General features: G+C 44.8%; 1 protein-coding gene across 2 annotated transcripts; it reads left to right on the plus strand.

The window, feature by feature from the left end:
* Positions 1 to 2,831: 2,831 nt before the first annotated feature.
* IL1A (interleukin 1, alpha) lies at positions 2,832 to 12,309 on the plus strand. 2 transcript variants are annotated; one of them, XM_005881814.2, is made up of 7 exons: positions 2,832 to 2,915; positions 3,502 to 3,556; positions 4,624 to 4,672; positions 5,493 to 5,715; positions 7,237 to 7,410; positions 8,830 to 8,948; positions 11,457 to 12,309. In XM_005881814.2, the coding sequence occupies exons 2-7, from the start codon at positions 3,510 to 3,512 to the stop codon at positions 11,652 to 11,654; spliced, it is 810 nt and encodes a 269-aa protein (XP_005881876.1). In that variant the 5' UTR covers positions 2,832 to 2,915; positions 3,502 to 3,509; the 3' UTR covers positions 11,655 to 12,309. The 2 variants fall into 2 exon arrangements, with proteins under 2 accessions (XP_005881876.1, XP_014385143.1); XM_014529657.1 differs by having other exon boundaries at positions 2,881 to 2,915; positions 3,480 to 3,556.
* Positions 12,310 to 14,894: the final 2,585 nt, after the last annotated feature.

Below are 14,894 nucleotides of genomic sequence, written 5' to 3' on the forward strand. Positions count from 1 at the left end.
TCTTCTTCTTCTTCTTCTTCTTCTTTTTTACAAAGTATCCTAGAATCACTGAGCGATAGAGTTTTGAGGCAGGAAATACCTTTAAAGATTATCTATTTCAGTCCTGTCACTTGGCATTGGTGGTGATAAGAGACTTGAGCATCTACAGTGGGGCCTTGACTTACGAGTGTCCCGACTAACGAGTTTTTTGAGATACCAGCTGTCTCTCGGCCGATTTTTTGCATTGAGTTGACAGAGTAATTTGAGTTAATGAGCTCCTTAACGAGCTCGGTCTCGGAACAAATTAAACTCGTAAGTCAAGGCCCCACTGTATATTCATTGGAAAGAGAAGATTGGACTTGGAACTTAAAAACTTGGGTTCCATTGCTAGCTCTGCCAATGTTATGGCCATAGGTTGGTCACTTAACCCCTTCAGGAGTCCCCACCTATAAAAGAGGGCAATAATCATTACTTCTCATAGGTGAAGTAAGGAACCAGTGAGAGCATGCAGCTGAGAGCTCTTTGTGAATGGTAAAGCAGTTTTCAAAGAAAAAGCATTGCCATACTCTTTGGACACACAGCCTTCGAGCTTATAAAGCATATCCACTCACCTACCAAATATATCATCTCATCTTGAATATCAAATTTTGTGAATCAAGAAAGAAAAATACTGACCTTAGCAAAACCCCTGGCACAAAATAAGTGCATAGAAATTTTTTCTGAAAAATTTAGGTGACAATGACTAAAGAAGGGTTTTTGAGGTCTCCTCAGAGTCAGGAGGTAGATGCATGAAGCTACCCAAAGTCCCTGTCACAGGACAGCCCCAAACATACTGTGGCTCCAGTGGAGCTCTACCTAGTATGGTCCTCTCTCTGTCCCCTGGAAAGAGATGGTCTGGTGCAGAGGCTTCCTTACAAGTCAGCCTTTGTTCACACTCACAGAACAGTAGCTCCCCAAAACCACGCAGGGACCTCACCCGCATAGCTTGTCATTTGAAAACTGGTTTCCAAGGTCACATGAAGGAAAAAGTTAGATGAGACCCCAACCTGAGTTGTCTGTCCAGAAAAAAAATATTCAAATTCTGCTTGAGAAATTCAACAACCACATTGAGGAATTCTCTTCAACAGAGAATGCCATTGGCCAGGATGGGCGTTGCCACTGATGATGGAACCAACGGTATTTTCCTGGATTACCAAAGAGGTGTTGCATATACCTCCCAGAAACTAAATATCTTCATGGTTTCAATGGAGGTCTTCATCTAAAAATGTCCTCCCCGTTGAAGATTTTAAACCAATATTTTCATGAGAACTATTTTTCCTTTGGTGAACCAAGGCGTTAGTTACAATGATGACTATACAGATTCCCGGTGACAGAGCCATCATTAGCATTGTTATTATTTTTGTTTCGCTGCATCTCCATAACAGCCCACAGTCACAATGTGCTCTGCAATCGCTTCTTAGTAATAGTCCTCACAAGATCTCCGGGAGGCAAAAGGGTGACTAGGCTTAACATTTCTGTGTTGCCTAAAAGGGAACCACAGACATAGATAACTGGCTACCAACACCATTTTTATAATGATCTTACTGAGACACCCAACTTCTGCCCCAATCTGGTCCTACACTTATACTGCCTACATTCAAGATGCCAGCTATTTCTGTAACTCTTGTTTATGGCTATTGAAACACCAAGTCTATCATCAGGAGGAACTGGACTGGGCAAAGGAATCAGAACCAGACATTTTGCACCTAGGATAGACCATGATCACCTAACCAGCTCCATAATGCACAGAACCAGAGAGAATGCTTTCCCCAACTCACACAAGCCACTTCCTCCCAGTTCTGTGCTTGAGTGCGTTTTTATACCATGTTGCCATGCCTCACCTTTCTCTCTTTACCTTGTTTTTCTTCCTCTTCCTTCTTCTTCCATCCATTTCCTTTATTTAAAATTTTATGTGTCTTCAATTCCAACCAGGAAACCTAAAACATGTATCTGCTAAGGCTGTGGTGTTGCACCACCTGAACTAGGCTAGTCTCAGAATACTGAGAAAGTCTGATCAGTGTCAGACGTGAGTCCCTTCCTTTCCCCAACCTCTATTCTTGAATCTCACCGCTGGGCTCTGGCCGGGGATTTGCCCACACCTCCCTGAGTCTGCAGCTATCCTCACACTCCTGGGGTTTGTCCCGGAAAAGACCAGACCACTCTTTGGGCTCTGGTGGAGGCTGTAACATGCCAGAGCCCAGCTTCTCCTGAAGCTGTCACTTCTGTAGGAAATGGGTTGATGGTATTCAGAGGAGTAAGAGGATGAAGACTTTGGTGGTTGAATGTCACTTTTGTCTCCTCTGACCTGCCCTAAGCAACAGGTTGTCACCCTATACTCTGAGTGATTTATGCCTATTCAAACAAACTCCTTCAGAAAAAAGTGGGTCTTCTTCCCTTAAGGAACACCCCTCAGCTGCCAGGGGCTGCCAACTACCCCATCCATTCATACTCAGCCACAGGGAGCAATACACAAATGAAGCCAAAACACAAACCACAGCTTCGAAGCTCCCCTCCAACTCTAGCCACCTATAATTCTGATTTTAGGAGTTCTCTTTCCCCTTCCATCATTGATTTTTAGAAACTTGTTAAGTATCCTATGTTTTCTTCCTTTTTTTTTTCTAAGACTATGTGTTTATACTTGTTTAGAGCAGAGCAATAAATACACAAAGCAAGTCATGAACTCTGGCAATCTCTGCAAACAGCATTATCAAGTTTATAGTCTGCCATGTGAGGGTGAACGAACATAAAAGCATACAAGGCAAAATTCTTCCTTGTGAATTCCCTGTGACGTACCCATGGCCACGCCTACTCCACAGAAGACAAAGGCAAAGGCACGGGACTCAGACTAAGTCTCCAGCCAGAGAGGGAGTCACTGCACTGGCACCTGAGTAGCTAAGGTATTGTCCTCATCACATCTTTGGCTTTTAAAATATTTTTTTCTTTGTATCCTTGACTGTCATCTCTCAAACTGCCTTCTGTGATGCGAAAGCCTTTTCCTTCCTTTCTTGTCCTTTCCTGATTTGAAGTGTGAGTGAGAATCACAGTCAGATTTTAGAAAATGATTCTCCCAGTGGAGAACTGAAAGACAGAGGAACTGGTTTCACTTAAGGGCCAACCTTCCCTCTAGGGAACTCTGCTCCCACAAACTCTGTCTCTCTCTTGCATCTGTGTAAGATAAATGCCTCATTCTTGTGGTGTATGTGTGTTTTTAACTTATCCAAAGTTCGCTGAATGCCTCTGTACATGCATTGAGTTGGACACATAAGGGATACTAAGATTCTAAAAGAAATTTACAATCTAGTAGAGGAGGCAGATGCAATGCAAATCATTTAAGGGAGTCAAAAGAAGAATGGGGAAGATGCTGAGTGTGGGCTAAGTCATGCATTACGTTTCTCAAGAAGCACACAGCGGAGGTGGTTCCCTATGAAGGCATCTGGCTCAGGAACGGGCTGGGCTGACAGCCCCTGGTGTTCTCTGTTTCAGAAGTCAAGATGGCTCAGGTCCCTGACCTCTTTGAAGACCTGAAGAGCTGCTACAGGTAGGAAATACATTCTCTTGTGATTCGATGAGGGGATCAAGGCACGTTAGAATTCAGCTAGGGGTTACAGTGACTAGCATGGGGCCAGACTGACAGACACTGAAGAGATGTGTCCTAGCTCCAAAGTCACGGCAGCTTCAGCAAAGACCCAGGGCAACTAAGCAGCCAGCATGTTAAGCTGAGATGACATTGACAGGGAGACAGCTATGATAGAAAAATTATTTTTAAGGCCTGCTGAGTCCTAGTGAATTTCAACATCTACTCAGACACAGTCTCAGCTGGGGTCACATGTCTGACAGTGATCGGCTTTAATGGACTGTCAGAGAGGGAAACCATTCTCAGAAAACTTCTTGATCTCAATCTGGAAGGGGAAATGACTCCACAGCAGTCTGAGCACATGAGTGCTTACACACAGTCCAACCTCATCCAGACATAGGAGAAACATAAATGAGTAAAAGGTAAAATTATAGAGCCTTAAGCTAGCACGGTGCTCCCATTACCTGTTAATATGCACTAACACACACTAGGCCATCCAGATGTTGTTTGGATGTGTTGCCAATTATAAATGACTAGATCCATTTTAGTGAATACATTAAAGCAGGGTGTAACACCTATTTGGCTAAAATTAAAGTGAGGTGCTTCCAAAGTATTTCTTTTCTCTTGAGAAGCTTAACATTTCTCTCTGAAATTTAATTACAACTCTTCAATTTGTTAGTCAAGCTCTGTTTTTGTTGATAAAACCCAGGTAAAGTTCAAAGCCTGCCCTAATGATTACTACAGTAATTGCAAATTAGTGAGGGACAAATCACTGTGTGGATGTCTGTTATAGAAGTCTTTCATTTTCTAAAATGACAGTAGTGACTGTGTGTGTGTGTGTGTGTGTGTGTGTGTGGGTGTGTGTGTGTGTGGGTGTGTGTGTGTGTGGGTGTGTGTGTGTGTGGGTGTGTGTGTGTGTGTGTGTGTGTGAGTATGTGTGTTACCCAAAGATAATGTAGTCATTAAAATCCATTGCCCAGTGACTGTAATGATATAACAAACAATTACATTCTTATCATCTTGTTTGACAGTGAAAATGAAGAATACAGTTCTGAAATTGACCAACTCTCTCTGAGTCAGGTAAGCCAATGACTGATTCTTACGGGATTGCTATTCTGACACTAGTGTTTTCTCCACCAGAAGAGAACCACAATGGCTTGAATCCTAGATGCTTCTGTCATACCCTCACAAGAGGTCCAGAGACATGTATCTGCCTCTGTGCACTGAGAGTTGATGGCCTTCTTCATGGTCACTAGAATTTACCAGAACAGAGCAGAAATATATCTAGAACCCCAAGAACTGGAGACTCTTGGCCAGGTTTCGTCAAAATGTTATGCCATCCTGAGACAGCCCCTTTGGGATCTGTCTCCTAAAGAGATATGTTGGGGCCATCCTCTCTGACTCCAGCTCCAGAAATTAGCGAGAGCCCTGCAATGTAACAGCCCATGAAGCTGACTGAGGTGGAGAAAGCAGGCCACACACCACCTGTGTGATTTTGCTAGGAGACCGTCTGTGTGTATTAGGTACGGGCTCTAAAAGCTGTTCTCAGAGGACTATTTCTAGACTCTTTGCGCCCTACCAGTAAAAGTCTTACTTCCTGAGAGAGACCTAAATGGAGGGCCATCACTCACAAAGGTCTCATTTGTAAACCTGTTTCATTACAACTCATTTTTTTAGTTGGCCGATGGATGACAATAACCAACCAAGAGGTCATGTCCTTTCAGGGAAATCCTGCGAGGAAGGGAGGCGGGAGGGAGAGGGGAAGACTGATGAAACATGGGTTAGCCAAGGCCAAAATGCAGTTCCTTCTCACTGAGTCTGTGGAATAAAACTCCTGCTGAAAGGACTCTCATTCTATGGCCGTGGGCAGCCTCTCAGGTTCTACTTCCCTTTCTCACAGAAATCCTTCTATGATGCAAGCTACGACCCACTTCCCAAGAACTGCATGGGCCAATTCCTATCTCTGAGTACCGCTGGGACCTCTAAGACATCCCAGCTTACCTACAAGGAGAGTGTGGTGGTGGTGGCGGCCAATGGGAAGATTCTGAAGAAGAGACGGTTGAGTTTCAATCAGTTCATTACCAATGATGACGTGGAAACCATTGCCAATGATCCAGAAGAAGGTAGGGAGTCAAGTTCAATAATATCCTTGTTTTCCATTTTTAAGCAAATGTAGGGACAATAGAGTATGGGGGCAAATAAAACCTAAAGCCAGAGTAACAAGAAGGCAACCAGGCACTAGTCTGAAAACTATAAGGAAGGAAGATTAAATGATATCCTTCTCCAGCGGGCAGGAAGCAGCAGTGGCCTGTGTCTAAAATATTTGCTCACATGCTCATTTCATGGCCATATTGTAAAGGTCATGTGACTTTCAGGCCTTTGGCAGAAAGCATTTATACACTGTTAGTGGGTATCAGCTTACAAGGTGCGTTCCTCCACATGCTAACTATGCCTCCTTGGTCAAATAACTTAACCCCTCTGTGCTCCAGTTTCCTCTACTGTAAATGGAGATCATCAGAGCCCCTACTCATTGTGAGGATTAAATGCATCAATACTTGCAAGCTTCTTGACTAGAAGAATGCCTGGCACATAGAAAATACCTAGTAAATATCAGCTATTGCTGTTGTTGTTATTCTTACTATTACTACTGCTGCTACTGCCTTTATTAATGCTACCAACAATACCACTTTATTAATGGCTGCATTATCTCTACACTTCGCAATAACTCTACACTCTCATTTTACAGATGAGGAAACTAGGCTCAGTGAGATAGTCACCTGCCCAAAGTCACACAATGTGTAAATGGGAAAGCCTTAAACCAAATTCAGTTCTAACCATAAAAGCCATGATTTTTTTCCCATGCCTCTATTCTACAACCCTCTATGCAAAACAAAAACCAAATATGTTTAAGGTAACAGCTAAACACTAATACATGTTCACCTAGAAAATTAAGAAGTAGAAGAAAATGTAAGAAAGAAATAAAAATTACTCATACTACCACTAAGAGTTTACCACTGCCAGTATTACGATAAGTCGTTTCTATATACTTACACACACATGACCATGTTAGGATCACACTGTACACAATTTTATATCTAGGTGTTTTTTTCATGTAGCAATATATCAAGGACATTTTAGAGTGCAATGTTTCACCAATATAAATAACGCAACAACAAACATCCATATCAATAAACCATCATTTCTATTACCATTTACACCCTTAGAAGAGACTCCAAGAAGTAGAATTATGCAGAGCCATGAAAATTTGTGAAGCTACTGATTTACATCACAGCTCAGAGGGGGACAGACATTTAGACCTGCTCCCTCAGTAACATACAAAATTCTTAACGTATTTATTTCTTTATGCAGAGTGCATTCGGTTGAAAATATAGATGCGATGCTAGATTTTTCCTGGTTACTTAGAAATCTCCAAACAACCAAAAATGAGGACATTGCACCAATAATCTCTTTTTTAAAAAAAAATATTGAGGCATCAAAGTTTAAAAAGAAATGATCCTAGAGTCCACTCTGCTACTGCTGGGTGATTCTACTTCTCTGTTTCCTCATTTCTGTGCTTGTATTAGAGCAGACATGTCATGTGTTTGCACCCAGACACTAATCTCAGCTTGTGCTAATGATTGTAGAAATCCTCCAGCCCACGTCAGTACCTTACAGCCTCCAGGGCAACGTGAAGTACCCCTTCATGATGGTCATCAAAAGGCATTTCATCCTGAATGACAACCTCCATCAAAGTATCATTCGAGACACATCGGGTCACTTCCTCATGGCCGCCGCATTAAATAATATGGAACAAGCAGGTAAACAGACAACTCGGTCATCCTCCCTCCTCTTATTTCTGTATTTCTTTCAAGCTTTCTACTTTCAAAGAATACACCTCTCCAGACTCCTGGCTTTGCACAATTTTTCTAGAACAGAAGGATGCATATCACCCCAGTTAAAACTCCCGGCAAAGACAAGAGCCTCAACCAAATCTGGGAGCCTCCCAAGCAGGTGTGCTGTCCTTGAGAGCACTAAGGGCAATGTGCAGCTTTCTGATGGAGTCTCTCCTTTGGCTCTCTCAGTCTTATCCTCCTTTTAAAGATGAGGAAACTGAGTCTCAACAATGTTAAATGACTCACCCCGATTTATCCAGAACCAATGAGGAGCCATCACGCCTCATTAGGAAGCCTGCCAAGCAAACTTACAAATAACACCAAATTAGAAAGAACCATTATCTCAATCATATAACCTAATTGGAGGCAAAACATCCAATAAGATGCAAATATATTCTGAAGAATGAAACTTAGTGTCTAAGAAGTTTTATCACACCATTTCCATGGTGTACATGGTTAGCTTCAGGATATGTCATCATATACAAAATTATTTCCCAAGATCCACAGAAGATCCTCTGCAGTAACCAGCAGGGCTCTCTCTGATTGGACTTCAGCTAGCATGCTTCCCACTCTACGACAGTTACAAATCATTTGTGTTCTATTTTCACCAATTTTCCTATATATTGACCATATACATATATATATATATATATAGAGAGAGAGAGAGAGAGAGAGAGAGAGAGAGAGAGAGAGTGTGTTTCGGGTTTGCTCTAAGTAATTCTGTTGCAAATATCTTTGTTTATGTATATTTTTTCCTATGAGGTTATAGAGAGAGAGAGAGAGAGAGAGAGAGAGAGTGTGTTTCGGGTTTGCTCTAAGTAATTCTGTTGCAAATATCTTTGTTTATGTATATTTTTTCCTATGAGGTTATTTCTTTAGAAGAGCATATCCCAAAAGTGGGACTCCTAGGTTCCTAGGCATATATAATTTTACAACTCTTATTAGGCTTTGTTCTTAAGAAAAATTTAACTGCTTGTCATTAACACTAGCAACATGGGTATCAGCCTCCCTAAACCCCTCCATCTTAGTTCATTATGAACTCATAACCTCACATTACAGTGTCTTATCCCACTAATGTAATTACAAGAGATTTAATAAATACTCAGCCCCCAAGCATTCATTAAACTTAGAAGATTCTAAGAATATTAACCAATTATCAATCTGCCTAGTAAATATGGCAGACATTGTAAAGGACACAACAGTGTGCCAGATTCCATTTCTGGCACTTACACCATAGTCAGGGACCTAATACACACACACAGGCACATACAGAGTATCTACATAAACACTTGATTCTATACAAATACCATAGGTTTACTTTCTTTTTGGTTTTTCTCTCCACAGTGAGATTTGACATGGATGCTTATAAGTCAGATGACCTTAAACTTCCTGTGACTCTGAGAATCTCAGACACGCGACTGTTTCTGAGTGCACAAAATGAAGGCGAATCCGTATTGCTAAAGGTCAGTTGTCCTCTGTCTCTACTTACCTTCTCATACATTTGTCAATGACTCCAAAAGGCAGACACCCCTGGCAGGGTGCACAGTCCTCTTCTCTTCCTACCACAGTCCCCACCTGCTCATCTGACCCCATCCTGCTTCTCACCCATCCCCAGAGGCAATTCTAGGCAGAATCTGTGGGAGAGTAAAATGAAGGTGCAAGAGTGTATAAGAGATAAATTGCCTTCTTCCTTCTTTTTTTCTTTCTCTGCCTGATCCTGTTCACCTCCCATCCCAGGACATCCATTTATTCAAGCCACCTTTGATCCTTACTGACATCTACTGTCTGGCTTACATTATTTAGACATTAGGATGATGGGCCTGCCTCCAAGAAACTCAAACAAGTCAACTGAGATCAGAGAGGATTAATCATGTGCCAGCAGGCACAAGGCAGAAAGCTGGAGCCAACACTCAAACCCTGGCCTTCTGACTCTAGTGCCTCTCTCTCTTCATTGGTGCCCACATTACCCATCATCCCATCCACTACCACCTTCCCCCACAAATACACAGATGCCTACTTTAGTCTTAGAGTTTTCTCCACTGATAAGTAGGTGACTCTTATTCAGTAAATGTATAATCCCACCCCCACCCCCACTAGAATTTATGTGGTGCATGTGTTTCTCTACCTGGATCAAGTTAAAGGAAAATGGTGTCAGTAGCTTCATTCATGAAGTCATTCCATAAGCATTATTTGCTGACAGCCTTCTGTCTGTCAAGCATAGTGCCAATAGCGGTGTAGACAGTGGTACACCAAAGTCCCTAACCTTGTAGAACTTAGTCTCCTGGGGGGCACAGTCAATAAACAAACCAAGCAACCAGCACAACGTGCAAGATGCTATAAAGCAAATGGACAAGGTACCGAGATAAAGAAAAGTGGGAGTTCTCTTTAGATAGAGAGGCAAGAATAGAGCTCCCTGTAAGATGAGAGCTGCTGATGGGAGCGGGGGAGCATGCCATCATATAAGGTGGGGGAAGGGGAGAAGGGCATTGTAAACAGAGGGGTCTGACTGATCCCAGGCCCTAGATCTTTAAGAGCTTAAAGGCTAGCTTCAAAGATCAGGACACTCTAGGAGCTGGGCACCAAGAGGAGGAGGGAAGAAAGGCAGAGGCTGGTATTGGTGGAGCCTTGCATTTGGATTTCATCTGAGGAACAATAAAAAGCCATTAAAGGGAATTCATTTATATTTTCTAAAATGGAGAATAGATCAGAAGGAAGGCAACAGAGGAAGCAGACAGCCCAAATAAGAGGCAATAACAATAGTCATGGGGTGGGAAGTGCTGAGACAGGTGGAAAGCAGTAGACAGAATCTCATTACATTTTGAAGACAGAATCAAAAAGAGCAAGAGGAGAAACTCCACTTATTGAGATGAGAAAAATTAGGAAAGGAATAGGTTTGGGAAATAAAATCTTTATTGACATTAAAAATCCCAAGGAAACCTCAAAAAGAATATTTAGGTCCTTTAGATCAGCAGTTCTCAACCCGTGGGTCGTGACCCCTCTGGGGGTCGAACAACCCTTTCACAGGGGTCGCCTAGGACCATCGGAAAACACATATATAATTACATATTGGTTTTGTGATTAATCACTATGCTTTAATTATGTTCAATTTGTAACAATGAAAATACATCCTGCATATCAGATATTTACATTATGATTCATAACAGTAGCAAAATTACAGTTATGAAGTAGCAACGAAAATAATTTTATGGTTGGGGGTCACCACAACATGAAGCGCTGTATTAAATGGTCGCAGCATTAGGAAGGTTGAGAACCACTGCTTTAGATTAAAAAGAGTAGAGAAGTATCTCAAGTTAGAATTTGAATTTTACTTTTTCATGAAAGTATTGTTAAATTCTATTCATAACCACAAGAAAGATACAGTTTAAAGAGATCACAATCATCAGCAATTTTATAGAAATGATTCAGCTGCTAATATACCTGTGTAGTGGTGTGTGTGTGTGTGTGTGTGTGTGTGTGTGTTTTGATATTTTTTCAACCTTCAATTGTTTATTCAAATACAGACATAAACATTTCTACATTATACATTGTTTTCCCAAAAGTGTGATTTACACGCTTAGAGGTCAAAATTTTTAGAGGTCTTAGAATTGCTAGTGCTTAGATTTGATGCAAAATGTCTTATGCTTGTGTTGGAGGCAGGACAAGAATGACGTTTGACCCCACCTGCCAGGATACAGGGAGACACTGGTGTCATTGGCAATCTTCATGACTAATTTGGATTTCTCTCCAGTTAACTAAGGAGATCAACTATTATGAATAGATGAGGCCATACATCTAATAGGCATGTAATAAATGCTTGCTGAATGAACAAATGAATGAAGAACCTACATAATATTACAGAGTCAGAATCCTAAAGTGCTATGTTTCTCACTAAGGCTACATGCCAAAGGGATTGAACTTTGATTCTTGTTCTAGCATCTTATTCTCTAACAACTCTGTCCTCCTTATCCTAGGAGTTGCCTGAGACACCCAAAATCATCACAGATGAGACCAACCTCCTCTTCTTCTGGGAACATCGGGGCAATAAGGACTACTTTGAGTCAGTTGCCCATCCAAAGCTGTTTATTGCCACAAAGCAAGAATACCAGGTGCACATGGCAAGTGGGCATCCCTCTATCATTGACTTGCAGATACTGGAAAACTACCCTTAACTCTGAAGTCTACTTACTTGTGAAATGCTGACAGCCCATATGTACCGTGTACATGAAGAAGTCAAATCCTTTGCTCTTAGTCACTTGCTCAGCATGTGCTAAGCCTTCGTAATTCTAAGTGAATGTTTACTCTCTTTGCAAGAGAGGGAATAAGGTCTAGTGAACCAACACTAATATATGATATTGCTTGTTATTTAAGGAACACCCTATACTATCAAAAAGTACCAATCATTTTAACTATTACTATTCATCACAATCTTGGGATGAATAATAATAATTATTATTATTAGACAGGTAGAGTCTTTTTGATTACCAAAAAGACTCTACCTGTATTACATACAGGTTAACTAAGGCACAAGAGAACCTAGAAAGGCCCACAATGGCAGTTGGAATGAGAAGCCGTAGACCCAGGATTTCATTCCATCTGCTTGCCTTCTGCTATTAAGTTGCTGATGGATACTTAATCAAATACCAAAAGTTTCTGGGACTTCATTTTGATCATCTTCAAAATGGAGGGAATGTCCTTTCTGCCTCAACAGTATTTTATGACAATCAATTAGATCATTTCAGTAAAATGCTTCTTGAAGCTGAGCCTTAAGAATAAAGCAAAGCATGGAATGTTAAGTTATTATTTATATACTAGAGGCCCCGTGCACGAAATTCGTGCACTGGGGATGGGGGAGGGGTGCCTTAGCCCGGCCTGTGCCCTCTCCCAATCCGGGACCCCTCCCTCCTTACCGCCCACCTGCTTGCTGCTCCTTAGTGCTGCCGCGAAGGCTCCCACCACCGCTGCTGCACTCTCCAGCTGCCCTGGCCCCTGCTGTGGGTCTGAGCTCCTCTGCTACAGCAAAGGTTTGGGTTCCATTCTGCCAGGGCACCTACTTAGGTTTCGGATTTGATCCCCAGTTGGGGCTGATTGCTGCTCAGGAAGTGACTGAGGACCGTGTGCTCTAGTCATTCGGTGGGGAGCTGGGGTTCCATTGCCAACCTGGCCGACTCTGATCCCCGCTATCCCAACTCCTACATCAAGGACGACTTCAACTATGGCAGCTGCGTGGCCTCCGCCAGGGTACACATCCGCACGGGTAGGTCACCCTCTCCTTGGCTCGCCAGGCATGGCTGCTGCGCAGTCGCCCCAGAGGCGGATTTCCGGGTTCCCTGGGAGAGCGCCCTCCATGCCAGACCCCAGGGAGAGCAGGGTCAGAGGGAAAACACTTCGCCTGCCGGGGAGCACCCATCCTGTGCAGGGCTTGCAGGGTTTGTGTCTCTGATCCTGCCCTCAGCAGCCCCTGTGCCGAGGTGGTGCGCTTTGGGGCTGCTGGATGCCGGCCCCCTCCTGCGGGTTTGTGTCTCTGATCCGGCCCCCAGCAGCCCCAGCACCAAGGTAGTGGGCCTTGGGGTTGCTGGGTGCCGGGCCTGCTAGTTTGTGTCTCCAATCAAGCCCCCAGCAGCCCCAACACCGCCTCAGCGTGGCTTGGGGCTGCTGGGTGCCGGGCTTCCCTGCGTTTTTGTGTCTCTAATCCGGCTCCCAGGAGCTCCAGCAGCCCCAGCACCGCCTAAATAACTTAAGGGAAACTTTATTTAGTCTTCTTTTAAAAGCAATCTAGTTTAAAAATGAGTTGCAGTTAAGAGAGAACAAAGAGCCCTAGCTGGTTTGGCTCAGTGGATAGAGCGTTGGCCTGTGGACTGAAGGGTCCCAGGTTCAATTCTGGCCAAGGGCACATGCCTGGGGTGCAGGCTCAATCCCCAGTAGGACACCTGCTGGAGGCAGCCAATCAATGATTATCATCATTGATGTTTCTCTCTCTCTCCCCTTCTCCCTTTCTCTCTGAAATCAATAAAGAAATATATTTTTTTAAAAAAAAGAAAAACAAAAAACAAAAAGAACAAAGAACATGGTACCTAAGAGTGAGATAGACAGACAGAGGAGAGGCTGGGCACTGGTCAGGGGCTTACATGCCAACTGTTCTCCACCTGGGAAATGATGTAAAATCGGTTTCTTTAGTTTTCTGCTCAATGGTCTTCTCCAGCGAGTGGAGTGGCATCTGCTCGCTTCTCCCTGGGGCCTGGCTTAGTGGTCCCCTTGGGGTCTGGCTGCGCTCCAGCAGGCTTCGCACGGGCCTGCCTACTCGGCCTGGCCCTGTCCACACGTTGCTTCCTCCGAGTCTTCCTTGGGCACAGCCCCGGTCCATCACCTCCTCCTGTGTCTCGCACCGCTTCCACAGGGCCGAGAAAGATGCCCACACGGAGTTCAGGTCTGCAAGGAGCTAGTCCTCTGCTTTCAGAACCTTCGGGATCTCCCTTGCAATTGTTCCCTTCCATGACCTTCCTTCCCTACCTCTGGCATCTTCCCGGAGCACCCCATGCCTGCCCTCCAGCAGCAGGTTGTCTTTGTGTGGCTTTCAGGGCAGCCTTCAGGGCCTGGTGGCCACACTGTGGCCCTTCCCGGTTGGACGCTGGGCCTGAGGCCCGCCTGGGAAGGCAGGCGGCTCCCCAGCAAATCCTGCTGCACCAGGCGCACGTGCGTCCGCCCCTCCAGGCATGCCATGCGCGGCTCCACGCTGTGCTCAGGGCCTGGGCAGCGCTCCAGGAGCAGGGTGTGGAGGTGTTGGGACTCCTCCCCAGGGCGACCCTTCACCTGGGAGTCCCTGCCGCTCCATTCACCCCCTCGGCCAGTGGGGAGTGCCCTCGGTGGGTCCGCTGCTCTGGGCGCTGGGGAGGAGGAGGCCGTGGAAGGCAGGCGAGGAGCCCAGGACTCATGGTGCCCCCGCCGCCATCCTGCGTCCCGCTGGGGCCTGCACCCAGGAGTTCCATGGCTGCGGCAGGGCCACCAGCTGGGCTTGGAAGTTAGTCCTCCGCGCACAGGCCCAGCGGCCTGCCTGGTGTGAGTGGGGGTTTCGGGTCAACTTGAGGGAGGCTCCAGCCTTTCTCTGCTTCTTTCCTGGTGGAGCAGCTGGACTCCGGCACTGTAGTCAGAGGAGCCGCCTCCCAGCCCCCAGGCCACTTCTCGGAGTAAGAAGTTGCACTGCCCACCCAGCCCTGCACACTGCAGGCCTGGATCCCACACTGGGGCGGGCGGCAGCTGGAGATCGTGCTGCCTCATGCCCCAGGCCGCACTCAGCAGGCCTGTGCTGGGGCAGGCAGCTGCTCAGATCATGCTGCCACCTGCCCCACCCACCCCGCCCAAGACACAGCAGGCCCGGATCCCACACTGGGGCTGGTGGCAGCTGGGGATCGTGC

This window comes from Myotis brandtii, unplaced genomic scaffold (assembly GCF_000412655.1).
Source record: "Myotis brandtii unplaced genomic scaffold, ASM41265v1 scaffold690, whole genome shotgun sequence".
Taxonomy (NCBI): domain Eukaryota; kingdom Metazoa; phylum Chordata; class Mammalia; order Chiroptera; family Vespertilionidae; genus Myotis; species Myotis brandtii.

Excerpts from the sequence above, each read along its gene's own strand:
- IL1A (XM_005881814.2), top strand. The coding sequence starts at position 3,510 with ATGGCTCAGGTCCCTGACCTCTTTGAAGACCTGAAGAGCTGCTACAG. Across the intron at positions 4,673-5,492 it reads ACCAACTCTCTCTGAGTCAG|AAATCCTTCTATGATGCAAG; the intron begins GTAAGCCAATGA and ends CCTTTCTCACAG. Across the intron at positions 7,411-8,829 it reads AAATAATATGGAACAAGCAG|TGAGATTTGACATGGATGCT; the intron begins GTAAACAGACAA and ends TTCTCTCCACAG.